The sequence below is a fragment of the Suncus etruscus genome, chromosome 14 (genome assembly GCF_024139225.1).
Source record: "Suncus etruscus isolate mSunEtr1 chromosome 14, mSunEtr1.pri.cur, whole genome shotgun sequence".
Lineage (NCBI taxonomy): Eukaryota > Metazoa > Chordata > Mammalia > Eulipotyphla > Soricidae > Suncus > Suncus etruscus.
This window is the reverse complement of record NC_064861.1, coordinates 37087613-37110386: the sequence shown is the minus strand read 5'-3', so window position 1 is coordinate 37110386 and position 22774 is coordinate 37087613. Positions and strand designations below refer to the sequence as shown.

General features: G+C 36.3%; 1 protein-coding gene and 1 pseudogene across 1 annotated transcript in view; one reads left to right on the top strand and one right to left on the bottom strand.

Annotated features, from left to right (window-relative positions):
• Positions 1-13272, top strand: part of SLC12A2 (solute carrier family 12 member 2) — a 78629-nt gene extending 65357 nt beyond the window's left edge. Inside the window, exons 21-27 of the mRNA XM_049786719.1 lie at positions 2026-2073; positions 3454-3576; positions 5545-5656; positions 6968-7054; positions 8662-8797; positions 9168-9235; positions 10577-13272. Of these exons, the coding sequence (XP_049642676.1) occupies positions 2026-2073; positions 3454-3576; positions 5545-5656; positions 6968-7054; positions 8662-8797; positions 9168-9235; positions 10577-10712 (710 nt within the window). The 3' untranslated portion in view covers positions 10713-13272. The remainder of the gene's footprint in view (positions 1-2025; positions 2074-3453; positions 3577-5544; positions 5657-6967; positions 7055-8661; positions 8798-9167; positions 9236-10576) is intronic.
• A 1463-nt stretch (positions 13273-14735) lies between these two features.
• On the bottom strand, positions 14736-15043 carry LOC126027796 (enhancer of rudimentary homolog; annotated as a pseudogene).
• Positions 15044-22774: the final 7731 nt, after the last annotated feature.

Below are 22774 nucleotides of genomic sequence, written 5' to 3'. Positions count from 1 at the left end.
CTGGACTATTGGATTATTTCACCTACAAATCTATGTCATATAATTGAGAATGAAGGGGTGACTTCCAAATCTTATTTCTCCCACCCTCACTCTCCTATCTCTGTTCAGTCTAGTATCTCCATCTGTCCTATTTCCAGCTAACATGCAACAAGGAAAAAAATCTGCACTGTAAATCATCAAACCATATCATACTTCTGATTCCTGTGACTTGCCATTTTTTTCTGAAATTGAATACCAGACGATTTCTACCTCTATGACATCTTTCTAGATAATTTAGAAGCATTTGTATTACTTTTTATTTCACGCTTCTGTGGTTTTATGTTTTTTTTTTTTGTTTTTTTTTTTTTTTTGTTTTTTTTGTTTTTGTTTTTTGCTTGGTGGGTTAGAGTTTAGTTTGACCCATTGTTCCTTTCAGTTCTTTGCTGGCATTATTAAACATGGTCTCATCTCAAAGCATGTGTAAGTTGATTGATAACATAATTGATAATTATGTTTCTGCATTTGTTTTTAGTTCATGATATACAGTCTCTCATTTCTCCTTTTAATTTGTCCATTTCTTGCCTAAAATAGGTACTTTCAGTATCTATTAGTAATCTATTAGTAATCAGTAATGAGAAAGGGAACAAATAATACTTACTAAGCATCTACTCTGTGCCTCCCACTATTAGCAGATGTATCTGCTCATGTGTTTTACAGTTTTGTCTTTTTCTGCTCTTTTAAATATAAATGCCTTTGGCTGGAGCAATCGTGGCTAGGGTGCTTGCCTTGCATGCAGCTGACCCAGGTTCAACCCCCAGCATCTATATCATTCCCTGAGCCTGCCAGGAATATCTGTTAAGCAATGCTGGGCATGGATTCACATGTCCCCCTATATATTATATATACATGAATGTCTTAAACTTAGTTTAAATAATTTTGAAGCATTAAAATTTCCTTGACATTTTTTGAGTTCTTTAAAGAAATACAGAAGTCCACAGCTATATTTTTATCAAATAGATCTATATCTATATTATAAGAACACTAATACTTAATACTCAGAATTAAATTTAATACTTAAATGTTTATTGTTCTACAACGATCATAAAGTTAGAATTTAAAATTAGTGTAGAGACATTAGAAAAGTTTATGCAATTCTAAAAAGAATTCAGAATTAGAAACAGTTTGGTGAAGTTCTTTATAGCCATAGACAGATGGTAGGTCTGTCTTGGTTATTGAGGTATATACAGTGTGCAGGGAACAAAAAGATCACCTTGTTACTCTTAGCTAAATGCATTCATTAATGCTTGCAATTCAACAATCTAAGAGGTAGGTATTATTTTTTAACAAATGAGGAAAGTGAGGAACTAAGTAATTAGCACAAGCTCACATGACTGGAAAGGAGATTAGAGATAATAATGGAATGCTGGGAGTCTGACTCTAGAGCCCAATGTTATATACTCCTTCCATAAGTAAATAAATCATGTCTATATTAAGAAGAAAATAAGATTAGGAAAGCTGGTCATTCCGAAGAAATATTTATAGAAAATTTAAATGAATGGATAAGCATCTATAGGTTATGCTTATACCTATATATGTAATAACAATTTGCATACTTTAAAAATACACACACGTCCCAGCATTTTATATAAACCAAAGACTAACAAAATGCCTAAATGTTTCAAGCAATGATTGATATTTATAATGATCAATAATCAATCAAATATTAATGATGCATTATCTGCAACATCAAAAAATTTTAAATATGTTTCTACTCTGAGCAGTAGTATTTCAACTTTTTCAATGGATTTCAAATAATCTGATTAAAGTTTTGGTGGGTTTTGTTTTTTGGTCAGTTTTACAGGAATAAAATGTTTGCTTTTTAAAATTATGAACACTCACTAGAAAATATGAGCCTTCAGTCTTGTTTATTTTTAGACTGTTGCTTCTACTATGATTTGTTTATGAATGTACTCTATTTACATTTTTAGTATCTTATTTCTATAAAGGCAATTAACTTATATTTTGTGTTTTTTAAACATAATCTAGATGAGGAAGAGGATGGCAAGACTCCAACTCAACCACTGTTGAAAAAAGGCAGGCATTTTTCATCATTTTATTTTAATCCTTCTTTTCATACTGTTAACTCTAATTCCAATCTTATTATTTTCTTTCTTTAGTTTTTATTTCCATGGTGAGGTGATATTACAGTTCTTTTCAAATGCAGATCAAAAAATTATTAGTCCAACTAAAGAGTTAAATTGATAGGGAAAAGTTATATTAGTGACATTCTTTTAAATCTTTATAGCATTTATTAATATTCAGACCCTAAAAATCAGTATTTTTTAGTTTAAACTGCATGGTTTAGATGGTAAGGACACACCAAAATGGGTTTATTTACAGTGTCACTTGCATTCTTTACCATCAGTTGTACTAAGTCACATCCATAATTTTGATACTAATGTATTTTTCAAAAATCACAATATTTCTCACAGTCCTGCTGCGTTTGGGAGATACACAGTCATGTCAACATACATGAATTTTATGAGAAGGAGATAGAGGTGAGAGTTATGGAGCAGTATGGTTTGGTAGCCATATTATTTCATCATGCAAAATCATTCGTCATGTTTGCGTACATCACAGCAGCATGAAAAGTGAATGATAGATGCTTTACAAAAGTAATCAGATTTCCTCCTTTGGATTTCTGCTTTTAACAGTTGATGTAGGAGTTTCATAACAGTCATTTGCTTGCTCTCAGAGCCAGTGCTTTTTTTATTTTTTTATTTTTTTCCTCCCTCTCCTCGCTTTTTTTATTTTTAATTTTCTTTTTCTTTTAATTTTCTTTCCTTTGTTATTATTATTTTAAATTCTCGGGGTCATAGAAGGGAACTCCTGTGGCATTATACTCTTGCATAGATAGGTGCACCTCCAAGGAGTTCCTCCATCTTTCTGTGATTCAGAGAAAGATGCAATGATTATAAGTCTTTATAATTAATTGACTGTCAAATATTGGTACAAAAATTAGGAAAATGCAAGGCAGTTTTCCTTAGACTGTTTCTTCACTGTGATAATTGTGAGATTGTTTTGTGTCTTCCATTTCCTTATGTCTTTTATAGTAGAAATAATGTTTCATTGAAAAAAGGTTTAACCTTTATGTTATTGAACCAGATTATAAAATTAAACATGCTCATGGGCCAGTCATTTTTTTTGCTCTGTTAATGTACACTGCTGTTGTAAATCTATCAATTTATTACTATTTTCTTTAGAATGTTGGGGGGGGGGGCAAGATAATTTAGATGTACCTAGGTATTATAAAGATATCCTGTATCCTTTAAAAACTGCATTAAGTTATAAACAGCTGAAAGATCATGATAAATCCCATCAACAACTTTAAATATATAGGAATTAAAATTAAGCAAAAAGGACATTGAAAAAACTACCCTTACTTACATCTAATTTTTCTGCTTAATTCTTCAGAATCTAAAGGCCCTGCTATGCCTTTAAATGTAGCTGACCAAAAGCTTCTTGAAGCTAGTACACAATTTCAGAAAAAACAAGGAAAGAATACTATTGATGTCTGGTGGCTTTTTGATGATGGAGGTAAGGTTTTAATGTTTCTTAAAATACTGTAGTTGGAATGATGCATACTTTGCACCCAGAGACTATTTTAGTTTTCCCAGCAGTTAAAGAACAGGTTTCGTGTGTACCCAGTTGTAAAAAGTACCCTTCTAGTTTAGAAGTTTTCTTGGTTCTTCCTTCATGATAAGTTTAATATCATAGAGCACCTTGTAGCTTCTTACTCATTTTGGAGTGCTGTTTAATATTTCATTATTAATAGTTTTTAGTTAATGTGCTTAGGTAGAAATGCCACAGAAGGATGCTGGGCTTCACTGGCCAGACCTCATTAACTAGCACATACTGATCTTCTCACTACTGGTGAAGTTAGCTTTGACCATTGAGTTTTGGTCTTTTTCACCATATTTCTACAATTCCCTTTTCTAAAATATAGATATTTTGGGGTTTGGGATTTACGTGGAGAATATATATACACAATATCTTGTAACTGAAGGGCTAGAGGGTGGGGCTACTACCAAGAAGTGCTCCTGAGAATCTATGGATCCCACCAGTGAATCTCTACTAATTGTACCAATGATTCAGTGCAAGGACTTGAGGATGTAATGCCAATGGGGGGCAGAGGAGAGGGGAGAGTCCATGTGGTGCAGGGAAGAAAATACAGGTCAGGGGGGCCGGGCGGTGGCGCTCGAGGTAAGGTGCCTGCCTTACCTGCGCTAGCCTAGGAGACGGACCGCGGTTCGATCCCCCGGCGTCCCATATGGTCCCCCAAGCCAGGAGCGACTTCTGAGCGCATAGCCAGGAGTAACCCCTGAGCGTCACCGGGTGTGGCCCAAAAAAAAAAAAAAAAAAAAAAAAAAAAAAAAGAAAATACAGGTCAGGCACATGTGCAGTAGCTACTCTATTAGGTCCATTCCAGTGGTTTTTTTTGTTGTTGTTGCTTTTTATTTTTTTGATTTTTGGGTCCCTGGCAGTGCTCAGGGTAACTCCTGGCTTTACTCAGAAATTTCCCTGGCAGGCTTGGGGGACCATATGGCATGCCGGGATTCTAACCACCATCCTTCTGCATGCAAGGCAAACGCTTTACCTCCATGCTATCTCTTTGGCCCTCAAAAAAGATGCAGGCTGGAAGGACCTGCTCATGATAGGAAGCTTTTTTTTTTTTGGTCATTAATGCAACCTTTTTCATCAACTTCAGCATGCATTGGCATTTTGCCTAAATTTATTATTTGTTGTGTTAGTAGTTGTTAACATAGTTTTCCAGTCCTGTCATCTCCATCCTTATATATTAGTTTATAGTTTTTCTTGGTCTTGTGGACTCAGATTTCTCTTCTTTTAAATGGAATAATATTTGTCTTTTTTTTTTTAAATGTTAAATGGTTTCAGGTCTGGCTAGTGGCATCCTATGGTCATTTGTCATATTCTGATCATTTTCTGATAGTTAAGTTTTTTGATGCTCAGAATTTTACTTTCCATACAACTATTTTTAAATTATCTATCCTCATTAATATAATAAATATATATTTATTTGATAAATTTATTTATTTTTTAATAGAGGAGATTTTTAGAAACCACAACAGGACTGCATTAGATGAAAAGCTTTCACTGCTAGGATTATCATTGATTTCATGCCCTCTTGTGGACAAACTAGGAAATATGTCTTAGATACTGACTGAAAACCAATTCTAGTCCACTTCTAAGATTCAAGCCAGCTTGTTCCTTTTGCTGTTTCCCATTTCAGTGGGGAACTCAGCTCTCATTAGCTGCAAAGAATATTGTCATTTTCCTAATTCTGTATATGATTATGTATCTCCCAATACTGCCGTACCACCATCCCAGTTTGCGTCTTCATAAAACTTTACTCCATTGGGCCTCTCTTCCATTTCAGACCTAACTAATGACAGAGAGAAAAAGACTGTTCTATACTGAGGTGTAGTAGAAATTCTTAAGTGAGAATCAGCACTTAGGAAATAATGTTATATTTTTATGATTCAGGTTTGACATTACTGATACCTTATCTTCTGACTACAAAGAAAAAGTGGAAAGACTGTAAAATCAGAGTTTTTATTGGTGGAAAAATAAACAGAATAGACCATGACCGGAGAGCGTAAGTTTATTTTCACTTGAAGCACATTTTTTTCTTACAGTAGCCTTCTCACTATATAAATTTGAAGACAAAAATTAGGCAATCCAGAAAATGCCATTTATGTTGCATTGAACCTGGCATCTCTCGTTACATAAATCTCATCTTTTTTAATTTAAAGTTGTAGATGCTTAGTTTTACTTATATAAAGTATTTTAGAAATAACATTTTAAACAGTCTGTTGTGACAGGCATTCAGGATAACAGAAGTGCAGTTACCATCGCCATTCATTCTTGTGTATGTGTGTGCTGTCAGGATTCTGATTTAGTGTTTCTCACTAAGTACCTGTATGCTTTGCCCTTTATTTCCTTTCTCCTGTTCCTCTACTTGTGCCACTGCTGAGTTTACCCAGGAGCCCTAAACATGGGTTTTTCAGACACTGATCCTTTTCTACTGGAATCTATATAATTAACTCCTTTTTTTTGCCTCTCATTCTTGTGTTAAAATGATCGTTTTTTGTTTTGGGGCCACGCCTAGCAGTACTTGAGCTAATATGGGATGAGGGTGGGGATCAAACCTAGGTCGGCCACATGGTAGGCAAGCACCTTATTCATTGAACTAACTCTCTGGCCCCAAAATATTCTAGTTCAGTTGTGTTATATTTCATGAACCGTGTTTTACTAATATTACTCATCACAGTCATCATGAGGCTTATATTATGCTTAATTTTAGATTTCAGATTTTCTTTGGCCCTGTAAACACGTCAGTCACCTAATAGAGTTTACTAAGAATTCACTCAGAATTTTGCGGCATACTCAGTAAACCTTCTCACTGCTTGCCAAGTACTACGAACCTTAAGCTCCTATACTGTCATTTTGGCCCCAAAATTTGGGCTTAAAGATAAATGCCTTCTTTCAGGTGAAATAATAACCTAAAAGTAATGGAATTTGGCTAAGAATGACTTAACAAAAACTAATTTCCCATCCATTATTGAATACTAAGGAAAAATTTTGAGAAAGTAGTAGAAAAGTAATATTCTTTGGGAATTTTTATTTTGTGGATATATAATAGGAACTAATTCAGATGAACTAAATTACCTTTTCCTATGATCTTGCTTTGCATAATATAGATTCATTCCTACGTGTAATAAAAACAACATACTAAAAATAAAAACTTTCAGTGGCTACAGAGATATTCAATGTGCTAGGGTACTCACTTTAACCCAGGTTCAATTCCCAGCATCCCATATGGTCCCCTGAGCATTGCAGGGTATGGCCTATAAACAAAACAAACAAAACCTTCATAAATCTTAATGATGTTCACATTTGTTTTCAGGATGGCTACTTTGCTTAGCAAGTTCCGGATAGACTTCTCTGATATTATGGTCTTAGGAGATATTAATACTAAACCAAAGAAAGAAAAGTAAGTTCTTAGAAATTACTTTGTACATATTTTAAAGTATTTTTCTGACTGGGGGGAGATTTGGACTATATCTTGTTATGCTCAGTTGACAGATATTGAACCTATGTTTGCTGCAGGCCAGGACTACAGCTAACTATACTATCTATACTATCCACTATGATAGACAGATGGACAGATCGACCGGCCCCACAATATATACCCACTGTACTATCTCTCTGGCTCAAAGCTAAATCTTGAAGGATGGCGTAGACACTAGTTACAGATTGTTTGATTTAAACTAAATTATATGTGTTGTTTTTTTTCCCTGCTGTTTTATCTGGAGTAGATATTTTAAAATCTACTAAAGATAGTTTGATACTGCTCTAACATAAGAAGTGAGTTTTCTGGATTCAGTGGTGGGTAGTACAGTGGCTGGGGCATTTTTATGGCACATAGCTGACTCCAACTTCAATTCCTGGCATATTCCATATGTATGGACTCCCCCACCCCCAAAAATGAAGTGCTCAGTTTTTAGCAAAACTTTTAATACTGTTTATATATAATTTCTGAAACAGTGCCACAGAAATTTCATGACTCATTAAGTTACCATTGTTCATGCTTCACATTTGTTAGAATCATTCAGTCCCTACTCAGCAAGCTTATCTAAACTCAGAATCTAATATAATAGTTACATTCAGAAATCCTATGTCAAAGAAAAGTAGATTCTTCTACCTGAAAAATAGTATCTAGAGTTTTTGTTATATTAATTTTAATCAAACGTAATTTAAAATATTCTCAATGTTAATTTGATTATGATGCTGATACAAAAAATTTTAAATAATACATGCTTTGAAGACATAGTCAGAGAGAGGTCTTTATTAAAAGAAAAATTTTATCCATAGAGGGAATGAATGCTGATCTTGCTCCTCATTTGTACTTAGATGTAGGAATTAAAGGAAGTTTTTTTTTTGTTTTGTTTTGTTTTTTACCTTTTCTTTATTTTATTAAATGGTACATAACTGGGAAAGCTCTTGAAAGTCTTGAGGAAAGGAGTAACACAATCTACTCACTGCTCAAGCCATTTTGACTGTTGTAAGAAAAATTTGTGTAGGTGAGTTAGGAGCCAGGGATAGAGTTCAACATTAAGAATTAATTGCAGTCGTGATGTAGAATAATATCACTCACTAGTGGGATATTAGAAAAATAAAAGATAGTATGGTAATAATATCCATAGAGAGGAGGACCAGTCCATGGCAGGGAAGCTGGCGACAAAGAGCCTGTATTAGTTAGGGTAGAGAAGGATCCATGATGGCAGTGATAGTTGGAACTAATCACTATGGACAAAAATGGGATTCTGAAAGGGGGTAACTAATACACATGGTCATCTTCATTAACAATAGTGCAGACCACAGTGTCAAAAAGGGAAGAGAGAGGGGCAGGCAGTGGAGAAAGGGGAGGGAAATTGGGGACACTAGTGATGGGAAATGTGTACTGGTGAAGGGTCAGATGTGTACATTGTTTGATACTCAATCACGAACAATTTTAAGTTATAATTCAGTGTTTTAAAAAATCTTATTGTGAGATCATATAAAATAAGATAATTATCAATATTCTTTCTTTGTATATAGTATAATAGCTTTTGATGAAATGATTGAGCCATACAGACTTCATGAAGATGATAAAGAGCAAGACATTGCAGATAAAATGAAAGAAGATGAACCATGGAGAATAACAGATAATGAACTTGAACTTTATAAGACCAAGGTATTTTGCTCTTTCATTAATCTTCCAAGTGATTTTTTAAAATAGTATTTATGTCATAAGTGTCAAGAATTTTAATACAGTATAAGGAATTGTGAAAATTTTAAGTTGTATTGATTATGTTGACTGTAAACTATCAACTCTTTTTGGAGAACAGATACTTTTATTAAGCCAAAATTACAACCAACTACTTTATTGTTTTATAGTATTTTATTTATTGGAAGGGTTAGGATTACACATCTATACACATCTATATCTTGTGGTATCAGGTCAGATACTTATACCTTTTTCTGTGTACTCTCTGTGTCTGAGTTTTATAAGCTGTAATAAATTTCAGTTAATCTAATAATAATATTGCACTTTTTCATTTCAGACATACCGGCAGATCAGGCTAAATGAATTATTAAAGGAGCATTCTAATACCGCTAATATCATAGTCATGTAAGTATTATATAACTTTTATATACTATTTTAGCTATAATGACTTTAGTGGTTTTTAAAGAACAGGAAAGGAAAAGTTCTTACCCTTTAGTTTATATTCAACTATAATTTTTGTGGATGTTACTTTTTTCACAAGTTTGTTCTGGAATATTTCTTTAATATATCCTTCTTTCTACCTTCAAAAAAATCCATTATCTTTGAAGGTAGTTTAGCATAAATATTTAGCATATATATAGTAGCCCAAATTAAAATTTTTTGGTTTATGGGCCATGAGGTATCAGGGATGGAACTCTGGTCAGCCATGTACAAGGCAAGAATACTCCAGAAGGGACCGGCGAGATAGCATGGAGGTAAGGTGTTTGCCTTCCATGCAGAAGGATGGTGGTTCGAATCCCGGCATCCCATATGGTCCCCTGTGCCTGCCAGGGGGTGATTTCTGAGGCTAGAGCCAGGAGCAACCCCTGAGCCGTGTGTGACCCAAAAACCAAAACCAAAAAAAAAAAAAAAAATACTCCAGACTTTGTTTATAATAAAAACAATGTAAAATTGTTTGTAGGATTGAATTTGAGTATTTCTGTGTGATAATTCAGGTTTCAACACAAAATTTACATAGCAGAACATTGCATTTAGTATTGATTCTAATGTGTACTCTTGACTTTTCCTCCACCAGTTTAGCCAAATATTACTTAAAATTCAATTTTCTCAACTCTAGGACTGATTCATAAGTCATTAAAGACAGTTCAGACATCCAAAAGTGAGCCAAATGATGAAATTAGGTAATAACCAAAGAACAGCAGAAAAATAATAAAAATTTAATAAACCAGAAAGGTTTGAGCAGTGCTGTAGATTATTTGAATTGGAAGACCGTCAGAGTCACATTCTATAGAGCAACTACTACCATCTTGAAATAGAAACAAAAGCTCATTGATGAGATTAATATAGGAAGTTAGGTGCTTGCTTTGCATATGGTATACTAGGGTTCAAACTCTACTACCTTTATGCCACCACTCTTCCACAAGAACTATATTGAATGAACCAATTGAGTCTCACTTTTTGTTTAGTTTCTACTTTGTAATTGTCCTTCCTAAAGTGAAGAGGAAATAATTGAGGTAGATTAAATAATACATTGTGATTCTAGAAACTCAGAAGAATTTTAAAAAATGAGCCTTAATCTTTGAAGTTTGAACATAGAGGTTCGTGGTATAAAAGTATAGATATTGTTGGAACACAGCACAGAATTTCTCACAAATATTCTGTAATTGTAATACTTTGTGATTTTTCTGTCTTAGTTCATATCACATAACATTTTATTCTTTACTATTTTTTCTATTCTGATATTAGGAGTCTCCCAGTTGCACGAAAGGGTGCTGTGTCAAGTGCACTCTATATGGCCTGGTTAGAAGTTTTATCTAAAGACCTACCACCAATTCTCCTAGTCCGTGGAAATCATCAGAGTGTCCTTACCTTCTATTCTTAATCATTCTACACAGTGGACAGCCCTTCAGATGGTACTTCAGTACCTCATGGTGAAGTAACTGAATCTTCAACGACACATTAACATCACAATGGCGAACTGTGACTCTTCTTCCCATTACTCATTTGAAAGCACACTGGGAGTTCTATTGATGTGTTGAGACTGCAGTTTCTGTCAATTCCATATCAGTCTTACAGGATGATTTCTTATCTTTGTACAAAAGCTCATGAGAGTAAAGATTTTCTCTGCTACTTGAACAGCAATAAAAGTGTGTTATTTTTATTTGTTGAAAGGAGTACAAAAAGCCTTTAGCCTTGAGGTGCCTTCTGAAATTAACCAAATTTCATCCATATATCTTCTTTTATAAATTTTTAGAATGTCAAATTTTGCCTTTGACCATTTTTATTTCTAGTCTCTTCCATCGGCCAATTAGTGTTGAATACTGTACTTTTTTTTATTACTATAAAGATGTCTGTTAGATATTAAAGGTAAGAATTTAGAGCAAGTCAATGAAAACGACAGAAAAAGACTCCAAGGGTAGGTTAGATAAGTATGTAGACCTAAGGGGAAAAGATTCAATACAATAAGCCCCTTAAAATTTTTAACTTCAGATTTGGCTGTTTTTACTTTTATCATCATCATTTCTTTAAACCTGAGGTAAGGTTGGAGATTTATGTAATAGTTCTATATATCTTGCTGGAGAAGCATACTGACATTCTTTAAACACAAATTTCCAAATTATTTTATTTAATAGGAGAGATCTGTGTTTAAAAATCCCTCAGATTGAGGAAAACTCCAGGAAATGCTAAAAGATTTTCTGTAGGAAAATTTGATATCAATGCTATTTAACATACTGTTTCAATAAACACTAATGGAATTTCACTATACTGTGCATCCTTTATAAATCGTTAAAATATTTAATGTTTCATCACATGGTTAAATGGAACATTGATTTCTTAATGAGATATTTCTGGGCTTCATTCAATTTGTCAAGTATTTACTATTCTCAGGATTGAACATATTCTAAATATTTAAATTTCATTCTTTATACTTTAAAAACTTACATGTTAAGAAAAACTGCCAGTTTATGCTTGGAAATGTCTATTTTGACATAGTCTATAGTACGATTTTGATAGTGCGCATGCACTGTTAGCTAAAAGCTTTATATACAGTGATTAATGTGAAGTTTTTCATTTTTTTATTCAAGGAAGGATTTCCTAAAAACATTTCAAGGGATATATATCTACATAGCTGTATGTGTATACGCATATACAGATACATATGTGTTATGACTTAAGTTGTATTTTTGCACTTGAAAGAGATTGATATTCATTCGATTAAAGTTTTGTTTCTATAAACTTAAGTTCAAAATTTAACAGAAGCATATTTCTTAAGAGAGAACGAAGGGAAGGCATCTAACTATACAGTTTTCATTCAATTAAGTGGAGACTTTCCTCCTAAGTACTCTCTTGTGGATTCATTGGTATGAGTGGTCGAGAAATTTGCAGTTTTTCATGAAACCTGATAAAAAGCTTAGATTACTGCTTTTGTTAATAGTGCAGTATTTTTTCTGCATGAATATGAAGTTAAAATAAAAATGGAAGTATGGTCATTTTGAATTAAAAAAAATTGTTTTTTCCAAATTTTCCCCACATTTTAGCTCACAGCATTGTTCCATTTACTAAAGGCTTTGAAATTTGAGAGGGAAAGAGTAGAAATTTTCTTTTGTTCAGTAAACAATGTTTGACCTTTTTACGTGGATAATAAGGCATGAACTGAGTGCTGCTATCTTGAAATGTTCACAGGTACACTTGTTTTGTTTTCTTTTTTAAATTCCACATTTTTCCCGTTTAGGAAAACATTGTGTGATCTGTATTGCAGGAACCAAATGTCATGCATCATACATATGTGTATAAAATAAATAAACTATACCTAAATATGCATAATATGGGGGGAGGGTAAAACTGTGAAATAATGTATGATGCTGTTCACTTTTTTAAAATTGCATTTACTTTCACTTAACACTAGATACCAGGTCAAAAATTTTAATTTTGTGGTAGTGCTCTAATAAATTTCAAAATCCTTAGAAATACTAGCTAGTGTTCAAGCTCTCCTCTTATTTATGCTGAATTTGATTATTTCAATGCCAAAATGTTTTAGTCCTAATCATTGGAAATAAATATTTATGCAATGGTATTTGACAGTTTATTATTTCTATAGGCAAAAAGTTAGTGGGTTTAGAAAGAATGATGGTGTTAAACTGATTATTAACAGTTAATTAAATCAGATATTTATTTGTTACATTATCTCCTTTGTATTTTAGGTTTCCTTTGATGCCTTTTTTTATGCTTTCTGACATTACCTATTTTTAAAGACTATGGAAATAATTTAAAGATTTGAACTCTGGTGGATGTTTATCTACTAAGTGTGAAAATGTAATATTTTGATAATACTGTACTATAATTGTCACAAAGATGCTTTTCTAATGTTTTAATGTTTAAGTATTGCAGTTGCTGCTTTGTACAGAGGTTACTGCAATAAAGAAGTAGATTCTTTAAAACTACTAATTTTATTGGTCTTATAAATCTGTGTCAATTTTGTGACTTAACCTCACACAAAGTAGTTTTCATTGATTCTCAGTTTAATATCCTTAACCTTGGGAAATTTTGAAATGATGCCCTGTTCCTGTGATTTGGATAACCACAACTGACATTGCAATGTGATTAAGTCGTAAGATGCAGCACAATTTTTTTATGGGCAATTTTGGTGAAACTTGGCTGTGCTTAGGTTAGCCATATGCAAGGTCTTAATTCTCTATATCTATGGTCCTCAATTTTGTTTTCAGTTTATTTTTCTCATTTTATTAAAAAAAATCAGGCTGGGGCCCGGAGAGATAGTATGGAGGTAAGGCGTTTGCCTTTCATGCCGAAGGTCATTGGTTTGAATCCTGGCATCCCTTATGGTTCCCCCGAGCCTGCCAGGAGCAATTTCTGAGCATAGAGCCAGGAGTAACCCCTGATTGCCACTGGGTGTGCCCCTCCTCAAAAAAAAAAAGGCATATATGAATTAGAAGATTAGAATGAATTGAGGCTGGTAGGACACTTGCCTTGCACACAGCCAGGTTCATTCCCCAGAATTCCTTATGGTTCCCCAAGCACTGACAGGAGTAAGCCCTGAACATCAATGGGTGTGGCCCTAAAATTCCCAAAATTAAATGAGTTGATAGTTCCTGAATATAACCTGATTTTTCCTTAGTTTGGTGAAAATTGATATTCAGTTTTACAATGAAGTTGTCCATTTGAATATTACAGTAGATATTTTATCTTTCTTGAGAAGGATTTTGGAGCTACACAAGGAGTTTCTCGTCATGTTAAAATAGCAAAGGGTGTGTGCCTAAGAGTTCATATTTTTTGTTGTTGTTATAACTAAGGAATATTTATTGGTCTTTCACTAAGGTTTATCTTGAGGACATAATTGAACGGTGTTGTTACCCATCCCCAACCCAATCCCGAAGAAATGTTAGTATAGTACAGGGGTGGCAAACAAGTTCGACACAAAGAGCCAAATTTTTAAACTATGAGACAGCCACACCACGCAGTGACCTGCCAAAACAGAAAAACACACAAAAGTATATAATTTTAACAATAACATATTAAACACATAAGAGGCAAAGAGCCGCATTTATTTTGGCCGGGAGCCGCGTGTTCACCACCCCTGGTATAGTATCATTAAAGTGGAAATGAATAGTTCATAGGGCTCAAACCAACAATAGCTGACAAAAAAAAAATCCATCTAAAACACCATAAAAATGTTTAAGTAAAAAAAGGGGGGATGGGCAGAGGGAAGGAGGCAACAAGATTTTTCAGATTGATCAAGATAAGATCCTCATATTTCACTCTATATTCAATTGTGGCAAGAGTACACCAAATAGAAACAGGATTATTAGAATACAAAACACCCTTTATAGTTTGCTGTACACACTTGTATTCCAAGCCCACTCCCAACCCCCTAATGCCCCCAGCTCAATTATTTCCCCGCCAGCTGGGCCCTCCAACAAAGAAGCACATAGATCTTCTCTTTAATCCAGTCGTTTTTGTAAGATTGGTATGTCTGGGTATCAGCTAGGTAAATGAGGCTGCTGAGATCATCAATAAAATCAAACATAATCTGGCTGGTAATCATGTGGTGGAAGGGCTTTTGGGGTTCATTCTCTTCAGATGTTCTTCATACATTTTACAAACGCCTCCCATGCATTCATTCATTCACAGATTCAAAGCGTAAGTTCTGCCTTCTGGCTTCTTGGTAGGCTGTACTACTAGAATGGTATAAGACATGGTGCCAAACTATTTGATGCAGCCACCGCCAACACCACCGCCACAACACTGCCAACAGCCAGTCCCCTGAGAGGAGCCGACAAAAGTCCCATATCTTTTTTTATTATTTTTATTGTGATCAATGTGACTTACAAGTCTTTCACAGTTATATTTAAGGTACATAGTGACCGTGAATTAGGGCCACCAGTGTTCTCACTCTGCCCCTGTTCACAGCATGCATCCCATACCTCTCCGCTTTACCCCCTGGACTGCTAGTGTAACAGGTCCTTTTTGTATATAACTTGTTATAGATTGGCTATCTTGATTCTGTTGTCATTGACTTTGGGTTTGGTATTTAGGTATGATCACTTTTTATTTCCACTCACTGTTCATACTTATGTTTGCTCCTGGTACTATCCACTTATTTTTTTCCCCCCTCAGTTTATGAGGGAAAACAAGATGATTCAAGTTCTGTGGTTCTGTTGGGATAATAAAAAGAGCTGGGAGGAGTCCATCTAGGAGCTTAGGAGCTATCAATATCAATTTAAAAGAAGGAAAGGAAAAGTGAGAAAAAAAGACAAGCAACAACAAAAAGCACAATAGCAACAGTAAACAACTAAACATCAAAAAAAAAGGGAAAATGAAGGAGAGCTGGGATTGCAAGATTTTGTGGGGAATTTTTGTTGTTTGTTTTGCATAGGCACAGTTAGTATTGGGAAAATTAGAAAGGAAATTCCCTGTCCTAAGAGATACTGGATTTCTCTACCTTTGAAGCATAATGTCATGGGAACAACTACAGACTCCAGACATGCTCACTGTTGAACCCCAAGCAGGAAACATTCTGCTCATTTGTGGTTGTCAAAATCACTCTTCTGTAATTAGAGATCTTAGTATTTGCACAGATCCTAGGACGAAGTCTAGGATAGATTTTTTTCTTTATGGTTCCAGTTCTGCTCTGTCACAGTTGTAGTTGGTATTCTTTAATGAATGATCTTGGTTTTTGCACAGAGCCTAGAATAAAGCCCAGGATAGTCTTTACTTATGATTCCAGTAGTTCTGCTCAGTCGCAGTTGTCAGATTCGGACCTCTGGAATTAGAGGTCTTTGTTTTAGTACAAATCCTAGGCCGAAGCCTAGGCTAGGTCTTTCTTATTTGTCTCAGGAAAGGTTCTGCTCAGTTGTGGTTGTCAAAGTCAGTCTTCTGTAATTAGTGATCTTGGTTTTTGCACAGATCAAAGAACAAAATGTCTTCTGATTTCATCTTACCGTTAGGTGATGAGATAGAGCAATCTGCTCTTAGATCAAGTGTTGCTATTTCCTTGTCATCAGGATGTCATATCAACTTGGCACTTTAGTTGGTGCCAGAGTGGTATTAGGGACTCCCCGGGGTAGGGGTGGGGGTTGATTCCTAGTGCTGTTGCAGGGAACTGTGCCAGTTCTATGGTTGGGATCTGGGGTTCCGGCTTGGATGGTCATTGTCCTATCACATGGAGTCTAAGTTGAGTCCCCATGACAAATGTTCAGGGTGAGATGTTCCCCTGTATTATAAAATTTATGGTTTCTTATCCCTAGTAGATAAGAGCTTGTTTCTATACATAAGATTTCTGTCGGGCCATGCATAGTCATCTCCATTAAAGGGGTGGATTCAGATGTATCCCTGAATTTCCCTGGCACGGAGAACTGAGAAAACCCCACGGAATTCTTCCAAAGGCCTGCTGCGGATGCTTTGCCCCTGCGTGGAGAGTTGGTTGAGGAATTCTGAAGAGATATTTCTGAAATTCATATCTTGGTACTGATATTATATTTCCTTCATAGTATTTGGCTTATTTCTCCCTTTTTTTCTTTTAAATTTCTCCCTTTTTTTCTTTTAAATTTACAAGCCGAAATATAGCCTCAATCAAATTATTTTGCTCAAGAGAATTCTTAGCACCAAAAACAAAACTAAGACAAGCTTTCTTTCTGTCACCCATAGCAGGATTGCTTTGCTTCAGGTACTTCCTCTAGTCCAGGGGTCTCAAACTCAATTTACCTGGGGGCCACAGGAGGCAAAGTCGGGGTGATCCTTGAGTGCAAAGTTAGTAGTAAGCCTTGAACATTGGGGGTGTGTGACCCAAACAACTAAAACAAAACAAAACAAAAAAAGATTCCTCTAGGGCAGGGCCACAAAATGTTGTACAGAGGGCCCCTGCGAGTCTAGTCAGTTTGAATACCTGCTAACTAATCTACACTCCAAGAAGTTTAGGCCAGGATAGCACTGGTCTATTGAATTTACTAGGTATAATTCTGTACCTCTTTCATGTAAGTTTTATTTCTTTCAAAACCAGAACTTAGGAAGTTAGTCTTAGCCCTTAAGCTAGAAACCTGTTCCCTTAAATAAAGGAAATTTGTTATAGGAAACCTGGCTTCTTGCTAATCTCTTAATTTACATCAGTATGACACCTAGGGCCAGGCCAGAGAGGAACTACTTTGAAATATAAAAGTTTGCCTTCCTATTATCCTTTGGGCTTCTAACGGAAATATATTCTATTCTAAGGTTGCAAACCATCTAGAGCCATGTGTATTGTTTTAAAAATCAAACAAGGTACACTTATGTACTTTGCAAAGAAACAAAATGTGAGCACTCACATGTATGACTGTCATTTTCCTTTAAATACTCCTAGCATGGAGATTAAAGTTGTCACATGTTCTCCAGAACGTGGGTCCTTATACTTAGTGTGTGGTTATCATTTCTTTAATATTTCACCATACGCCGGCCCATAATTTACCCACTCCCTGAAATAGGACTCATTGAAGCCCACGGGAGCTGTGGGACAGAAGCCGCCTATAGCAGATTTTCCCTTTAATTAGTATGCCTATGCCACAGGGAATGGGCCATATTATATGCTGGTGCATTTGGGGATAAGAATGACAGGCTATACAGTCTCTGTCCTGTTTTGACCTGAGCTTTTATTTTATTCCCAGCAAGATTTTTACTTCTAGAATTTTGTACCAAGCAGAACCAAACAAGGAAAATTTAAAAAAAAAATGATATAGAAATTTTTTTAAAAAAAAGGCCAGACCCCCTCCACTGGACTGGGAAGTACACGCACCTGGGCGCTGGACCTTGGGTGCCCTTCCACCACCCCACTGGAAGCTCTCCACCTGACCCGGAAGCTCGCTCACCTAGGTGCCAGACCTTTAAGCAAATGTGAGACCGCCCTTCCCTCCCACCCCTGCCAGAGAGGGAAGAGTGTGCTCCTTGGTGCAGACCTTTGGGCAGGTTTGAGACCGCCCTTTCTCTACCTCCCCCGACTATACCCTTCTGCTGGACCGGCCAAGCACATGCACCTGTGCTTGGGACATTTGGGCAGGGTAGAGACAGCCCTCCCTTCCCCCCAGACAACGAACCCCTCAAATGCACCACACCAGATAGTCTAACTTACACCACATAGGTCCAGTCAGCTCAGACCTAACACTCAATTTCCTCAGATAATCCACAGCCCATAAAACAGGATAGCAAAAACAATAAAGCAGCTTGTAATATCCCTATCTTACTTAGACAAGTCACCTGGCTAAGGAAAAATAAACTCTAAATTGAATATACATACCTTCAAGCACCTTGAATACAATCAGTACAGCAGACCACTTTATTAAAGAACCAGAAAACTCAACATTCAAAACCACCAGATGCAAAGAAGTATGGGTAAACTAAGGAAGATACTAGCAGCTGGGGAAATGGAGAGAAATCCTATTAAGTTTCCTATTAAGAAATAGGAAAGCCTATTAAGTTTGGTGGACTCCACCAAAACCATGAGCCCAATAGATGAGAATCTAAATGCTACAATGAATGCCCTAGCAATGGAAATTAAGATATCACTAACCTGTGAGATTAAGAAATCTATAGATGAACAATTCAGCCAACTCAAAGAACTTTTACAACAGATAAAAGAATCCATACAATTGGAACTAAGGGAAATAAAAAAAACATGTTAACAAGACATAATAGCAGAATTACACAGTTAGAAGAACGTATAGAGGAACTTGAGGAAAACAACAAAACAACAATGACAAAGAAGTCAATAAGAAAGCAAGAGACAAAATATTAGAAGAAAAAGAAAATGAACAAAGATAAAAGAAATAACCTATAAATTGTAGGAATACCAGAAGGGAAGGAAAAGGTGAAAGGAGAAGAACAAGTAGTGAAGGAATTAATAGGCCCTACCCTTCTGAGGAGGGCTTCAGGAGATCAGAGAAGAGGAATACACAAAGCCAACAGTTCCCCTCCCAATAAAATAGTTTTAATACAAATTTTAATAGAGATCCATGTTCAATCCTTGACATTCCATATGGTCCCTCGAGCCTGCCAGGAGCTATTTCTGCACACAGAGCCAGGAGTAACCCCTGAGCGAAGCCCAGTGTGTCCCAAAAACAAAAAAAATAAATTTTAATAGAGATTTGTATGAATGTATATGAATGTTATTTATATGATGAAAATGTTACCTAATTTTAAGAGGCATATAACTTTCTTTAAAGTATGATTTATACTTGCTCTTTTACTTTCTAAGTAAGAATTAAGCCCCAACAGTAGAGATAATCCATGTGTACCTGTAAGTAAACATAATTTAGCATTGTTGACATAAGTTTCACAGGATTTTTTTGAAAAAAAAATATAAAGGATAAAGAATTCCAGGTGTATTATGTATTGAAACAGGACAAGGAAGGTGGTTATTAGACTAGTGTGCATAGGAATCATCTGCTGTTTTTGTTCACACATACTTGATTCCTGCCCAACAGAGTCTCTTTTCCCTCTTCCCCCTCCTGATGTTGCTCTGTAACAGCTTCCCCACCTTCATGGTCTCCTTTTTTGATACCTCCTCTATTGATTCTTCTATCACAGGAAACATATTTGCAATCTCCTCTCTGCAGCTGAGAAATTGCCTCAAACAACATTTCTCAGTTTTCCTTTTATAGTTTGGTCTTAGTGGCAAGAGTGGAATACAAAGCGAATGAACAGAAAAACAAGTACTCTCAGGGGACAATCCTGATTTAGCAGGATTCCAGATACTGACCCTTATGCTCTTCCTCTCCTCTTCACTCTACCACCTAGCTTTGCTCTTTAGGTAACTCTTCACAGTCTAAAAACTCTCCTGGAAAACCTCCCTCAATGCCAGTGGTTCACATGACTTCACTTAGAGGCAGCAGTGAGTCCCAACATGCTTTGGCAAGGACTCCTCAGGGAAGATCCTTGTAAACTCAGCTTGGGAAATATGAGTTCAGACTTGCCACTGAGCATTTTAGGATCATATGCCCACTTGACCTACAATAGATCAGTGGTTCTCAAATAGTGGGGCATGCAGAGGGGACACGAGGCTCCATAAAGGGGGTGCGTTTGACCTCGGTAAACACTGTCATAACAAGCTCAGCCCAGTGTTTATGTCTCTGTCTGTCTCTGGAGCTGAGAGTTGCTGTGTCCTGCTTCAAACCCCACTTTGAAAAGCTATGCATTGGGGCTGGCGAGATAGCCTGGAGGTTTTGCCTTCCATGTAGAAGGACGGTGGTTCGAATCCCGCACCCCATATGGTCTCTCGTGCCTGCAAGGGGCTACTGGTATTTCTGAGCGTAGAACCAGGAGTAAACCCCTGAGCGCTGCCGGGTGTGACCCAAAAACAAAAACAAAAATAAAAAAAAAAAAAGAAAAGCTATGCATTGCAAAACGTGCTCATTGTAGCCATTAATCCAGACATCATCTCTGATTAAAAAATCAGTTCAAGGGGCCGGAGAGATAGCACAGCGGTAAGGAGTTTGCCTTAGGCACAGAAAGACGGTGGTTCAAATCCCAGCATCCCATATGGTCCCCCAGCCTGCCAGGAGCGATTTCTAAGGATGGAGCCAGGAGTAACCCCTGAGCACTGCTGGGCGTGACCCCCCCCCCAAAAAAAATCAGTTCAAATTATTTTATATATTTTTGTTTTGCAGGTTAAAGGGTTTTTTTTTTTTAAATAAAGATACTATTTACAGGCAAGTGGGGGGGGTACAAAAATGTTTTCTTCTTCTTAGGGAGGCATGACAGAAAATAATTGAGAAGCACTGCAATAGATTGACCATAAAAAATACTATGCTACTGAAAAGAAATCTGGAAAGTCCAAAGCAGTCAATTTTTTGTTTGTTTGTTTTTGGTTTTTGGGTCACACCTGGCGGCGCTCAGGGGTTACTCCTGGCAGGCTCAGGGGACCATATGGGATGTCGAGATTCTAACCATCAATCATCCGTTCTGGATCAGCTGCGTGGAAGGCAAGCCCGCTGTGCTATCTCTTCGGCCCAGCAAGTTCTAAAGTTCTAAAGATCCGTTACCCCTTAGGTTGCTATAAATAAAAATGCCATGTTCAATAAAAAATTCATCATAAAAAATATTCAGCCTATGTCATCTACTTTCTTTGGACACTGTGGCTATGGACAATATATGAATATTATCCAGGTCCTGTGGTTCCGTATGACCCTGCAAACTGAGTGGCTGGCAGATAAATACTTTCACTTTTATAATACTCTACGTTTTATGTATTTTTTGTTTTGTTTTGTTTTGTTTTGTTTTGTTTTTGGGAACATTCCTGGCAATCTCATGTTACTCCTGGATCTGCACTCATGGGAATGGGATGCCAGGGATGAAACCAGGTCTGCCACATGCAAGGCAAGTGTCTTTACTTGCTCTACTATCACTCTAGTCCCCCAAATACCCATTAATTATTATTGAATGCCTTCTTTAGCCATGCACTTGACATTTGATCTCATTTAACTTAACAACTGTGTCCACTCTAATCACCTCTGAAAAGAGGGGAATTCAGGTAAGCTGTTATCAAAGCCACTATCCAACGGAATATAATCAAAACCCATGCTATTAACCACTTGGGTAGTTTGTACACAACTCATTCTAGGAAGCAAACAGGTCATTTGTTTTGGGTTTGGCCTACAACTGGTGGTGCTGGGGTGGCGGACTCTATTTCTGATTCAGTTTTCAAAGGACTGTGTTAGAGGGAAGTTACATTTGAGGTCAAGTTATTCTCTAAAGTCCACTGAGGAGTTTTGCATGGAACTTACAAATCACCAGAATCCTCCATCCCAAATTACACAACATTACTTCTCCATAATTTTTTTAAATTCATTTTTATTGAGGTAATGTTGACTTAAAGAAATATAATTATTGATTTGCTTTTCTTCATAAATCTTAACACTGACTTTTTCTCTGCATGATTTAAATTGTGCACCAACTTGAATTGGCTGGCTTAAGATTACATGCTTATTATTCAAATAGTCTATACAGTCAATACCAGGATTTCTTTTTGTTTGTTTTTTTCAGGCCACACCTGTTTGATGCTCAGGGGTTACTCCTGGCTAAGCACTCAGAAATTGCCCCTGGCTTGGGGGGACCATGTGGGACTCTGGGGGATGGAACCGCGGTCCTTCCTTGGCTAGCGCTTGCAAGGCAGACACCTTACCTCTAGCACCACCTCACCGGCCCCAATTCTAGGATTTCTAATGGCACAAGATTAACACCACTGACAGGAACAACAGATTCATCTTCCTTTTCCTATCTTCTTTCAGGACAAATAAAATCAAAGGACTTTTTCAACCTGGCAGTGAGAGAGTTTCTTAACAAAAATTTGATCTGAGAGTTTCCCTTCACATAGCCATTATTTCCAGGCTCGGTGAGCACATGCTAGAGTTGTATTAAATGGTGACCTTTTCAGCAGGATCTGAGACTGATTTTACAGCCTACTTC